The sequence below is a fragment of the Parus major genome, chromosome 28 (genome assembly GCF_001522545.3).
Source record: "Parus major isolate Abel chromosome 28, Parus_major1.1, whole genome shotgun sequence".
Lineage (NCBI taxonomy): Eukaryota > Metazoa > Chordata > Aves > Passeriformes > Paridae > Parus > Parus major.
Genome location: NC_031797.1, coordinates 4,063,019 through 4,066,406, shown reverse-complemented (window position 1 = coordinate 4,066,406; position 3,388 = coordinate 4,063,019). Strand labels below are relative to the sequence as shown.

General features: G+C 42.5%; 1 protein-coding gene and 1 long non-coding RNA gene across 3 annotated transcripts in view; one reads left to right on the top strand and one right to left on the bottom strand.

The window, feature by feature from the left end:
* NMRK2 (nicotinamide riboside kinase 2) overlaps positions 1-1,108 on the bottom strand; it is a 5,524-nt gene extending 4,416 nt beyond the window's left edge. Inside the window, exon 1 of the mRNA XM_015651699.2 lies at positions 921-1,108. Coding sequence (XP_015507185.1) covers positions 921-1,099 — 179 coding nt within the window. The 5' untranslated portion in view covers positions 1,100-1,108. The remainder of the gene's footprint in view (positions 1-920) is intronic.
* The window catches only part of LOC107215515, a 3,242-nt gene extending 230 nt beyond the window's left edge, over positions 1-3,012 (top strand). The window contains exons 1-3 of one of the 2 annotated variants that reach the window (XR_001525164.2): positions 1,796-1,963; positions 2,167-2,335; positions 2,944-3,012. This is a non-coding gene — a long non-coding RNA (uncharacterized LOC107215515). Of the gene's footprint in view, positions 1-1,795; positions 1,964-2,166; positions 2,336-2,943 lie in introns of those variants that run through there. The other variant, XR_001525165.3, reaches the window with a different exon arrangement.
* The last annotated feature ends 376 nt before the right edge of the window (positions 3,013-3,388 follow it).

Sequence of the window (3,388 nt, the reverse complement as noted above, 5' to 3'; positions counted from 1 at the left end):
TCCTGAGGGAGCGCGGGGCTGCCATGGCCGGTCCCTCACAGACCCGGGGATCCTGAGGGGAACGGGAGGCCGCCGTGGCCGGTCCCTCACAGCCGCGGCCCCGCTGCTCAAGATGCCCTCGCTCCCTCATAACTCGCTTAATGTAAAAGCCCTGAATAACTTTCCTCTCCCTTGTCTTGTTCCTCCTTTTTTTCGTCCCGAGGCTGTGTAAATCCCTCGGTCGCATATTATTAATATATTATCATTCTAATAACCTGTATTACCCCCCACTGTTTCCCGAACTCTTACCCTGTCCCAGCACAAACATACCTTAAATCTTGCTTTTTAATTTGAAAATCGATGCCCTCTATACACCACCATCCCATTTTATTAGAAACGGGATTTTTCCCCTCTTCGTTCTTCAGAGAAAATTTTAAAATATTTTTTGCCTATCTGGCCTCTAAATTTACTTGAGAGTGGTTTTGCCATCTCAGCATCCCTCCTGTTAAGCCTCTAAAAGGATATATAAAACTATGGATGAAAGTAGCTCTAAAAATATATAAACGTGCAAATTGTATCTATAAATATGTATAGAGCACAAATAAGTATAGAAGATATATATAAAGTGTATCTAAAATATAGATAAGTCTGTATAAAGGGATGTGCTGCCCTGCAAAACTCTGTTGAAGCAGCATCCATCCTTTTTTAATCCTATAAAAATATAATATATATATATATATAAAATCAAAGTACATATTAAGATACATATTGAAGGATATATAAAAGTGTATGTCACCCTGTGGAGCTCTCTGCATTTAAGCATCACGAATTAACACTCAGCAAGCTGCATCATCTCCCAAACCCTGTATCCCGAATATTATTTTCTAGCCAGATAAATACTCCCCAAATTAAAACAGGAAAAGATTTTAGTAGGTACTTACCCTCCGATGCCTATAATATATTTCATTTTGCCGAGTCGCCTCTTGAGCCGGAATGTGGCGAGGAAGTGGGGGTGGAAAAAAACCCCAAATTTGGGAAGGCTGAAAGAACTTTCAGCGGAACAAAAACTCCGCTGTTCCCTCCTTTCCCTGCTCCTGCTCTGCCTCCCCGACCCTTTCATTGAGGAAAAGGCGATTTTGGGGCGGATTTATAGGGCCGTGTCCCCGCCCCGGAGGAGCCCTGTGACCATCATGAGCCGCGATGTCACGTTTTGGGCAGGTCCGGCCAAGCCTCAATGTCACATTTTTGGGTGAGATTCAGCCCAAACCTTCCCGGGGCGCATCCTGAGGGGGGTCCAACACCCCAATGTCACATTTTGGGGGGGTCCAACACCCCAATGTCACATTTTGGGGGGTTCAACCCCATAACGTCTCTTTTTGAGGGGGTTTACCCCCCCAGTGTAACATTTTGGACAGTTTCAACCCTCTAATGTCACATTTTTGGGGGGGTTCAGCCCTACAATGACACATTTTAGGGGTTCAACCCCATAATGTCATATTTTAGAGGGGTGTAATGCCCCCAGAGTCACATTTTGAGCAGTTTTAACCCCACAATGTCACATTTTGAGAGGTTTAACCTCCCCAATGTCACATTTTGAGCAGTTTCAACCCCACAATGTCACAGTTTGGGGCAGGGGGGGTGGTTCAAGTTACATTTTGTGGGGTTCCAACCCTCTCATTCCACTTTTTTTTAGTGGGGGGGAGGTCCAACCCCCCAATACCACATTTTTGGGGAATTTCATCCCCGCAGTGTCACATTTTCAGGGTGTTTGAGCTCCAGTGTGACATTTTGGGGCTCATCCCAGCCCTGTGTCACACTCTGGCCCTGCACCTGTCCCTCTCCCTCGCTGGCCCCGTGCGCTGCCGTCACCGTCGTGGCCAAAAATAACTTTTTGGCCAGCTTTTCCTTTTCCTAAATTAGTCATGGGGCAGGTGGAAATGTCACCCCCACCACCATCCCCTCGGGAGCCCGGCGAGCCGCAGAGGTGTGCGGGATATAATTAAGTCGTGATTTTTTTCCTTTGCTGTCTCTCCTCCTTTATTCCCCAATTCCCATCTGATTGTTTGAAACTCGTCCAGGAGTGGCACGGGAAGGAATTTTTCTCTAAACTCCTGAAAAACAAAAAGAAAAAAAAAAAGGTGGGGGGAATTAAATTTTAATTTTTTTGGTTTTCTTTTTCCTTTTCAGTCAAGCTGTTCAGAGAAAGGAATGTGGAGTGAATCTTCCCAGAATGTCTCTTTACAAGGAATTTTTTGAACAGTTTGTTTTTTGTAAATAGACACAAATTCCTAAACTATTATCTCTCCAGAGAGCCTCCTCCTCCCCAGTTAACTCACATAAAATAAGGCTTTTTAAGGTAAGTTAACTCTACATCTTGTGGAAGCTGTGCTTTAATTTGAATTATTCCAGGTGTTTCTTAATTGGGATTCTCTGAGCAATATCAGGCTTTTCAACCATATTTTTTTAAGTTGATAATGTGCATTTTAAAATAATATCTTGCCTTGTTCTCCCTTTTTATAAAACCGCTGTGGCAGGATTAAAATGTCACAGTTAAAAATATTAAAGGTTCCTTGTCCTGCAGTGGGCTGGAAAGTGATGGTTAAAAAATCAGTAAAACCAAATTCGTGTATTTGGGGTCCTGTTTGTCATTTTGCCTTGGGCTCTTCAGCTTTCACAGTGTAAAATCCAAATATCCAGGATTCCAAGGGAAGTTTCTGAAGGAATATATGTGTGTGTGTGTATATATATATTTAGATATTTCCTAATTAATAAAGTATAGGATCCTCCAGATCATTTGGGTTCTGGCATCTTCTTTGCCTCATTGTGCCCCATGGCACCATCCCACTCCTTATTCCTATCCCCATTATCTTCAGGGTACTTCTTCTCAAATTGTGTTTGACATCATTAACTTTTATTCTGACCTGCTCCTGAGCTGTGTTTAACTTGATTTTTTTTCTCTTTCAGGCCTGAGGAAGGAGGTTTGTGGCTTCAAAACTCCTTTGTCTCAGCCCAGCTGTGTCCGTTGAGCTAAAATAAAAATAAAAATGTTGTTTTGCTCTTCAAAGCTGTTTCTGCTCCTCAGCCACCAGGCCAAAGCCAAGTGCTAAAATGAGCTGCTCATGAATAAACATGAGCTGCAAATTAAGGAAATTTTAACTGTCAGAGGTCAAGATTCTGGAGGTTTTGCAGGGAAGATATTGAAGGTAAGAAAGGAAATCAGTTTTAAGGTAGAACCTGGTGATTTTATGAGTACAGCTAATGAGCTTTCCCAGTCTTAATTCCAATGTTCCTACTGTTATTATTATTATTTGGGAAAATATTAATAAATAATTTGGCTTTTCCTGGAGGCACCTCTTGCACTGTCACCATCAATTCCAGGGTAAAATGATAATTCCAGAGAAATCTGGAG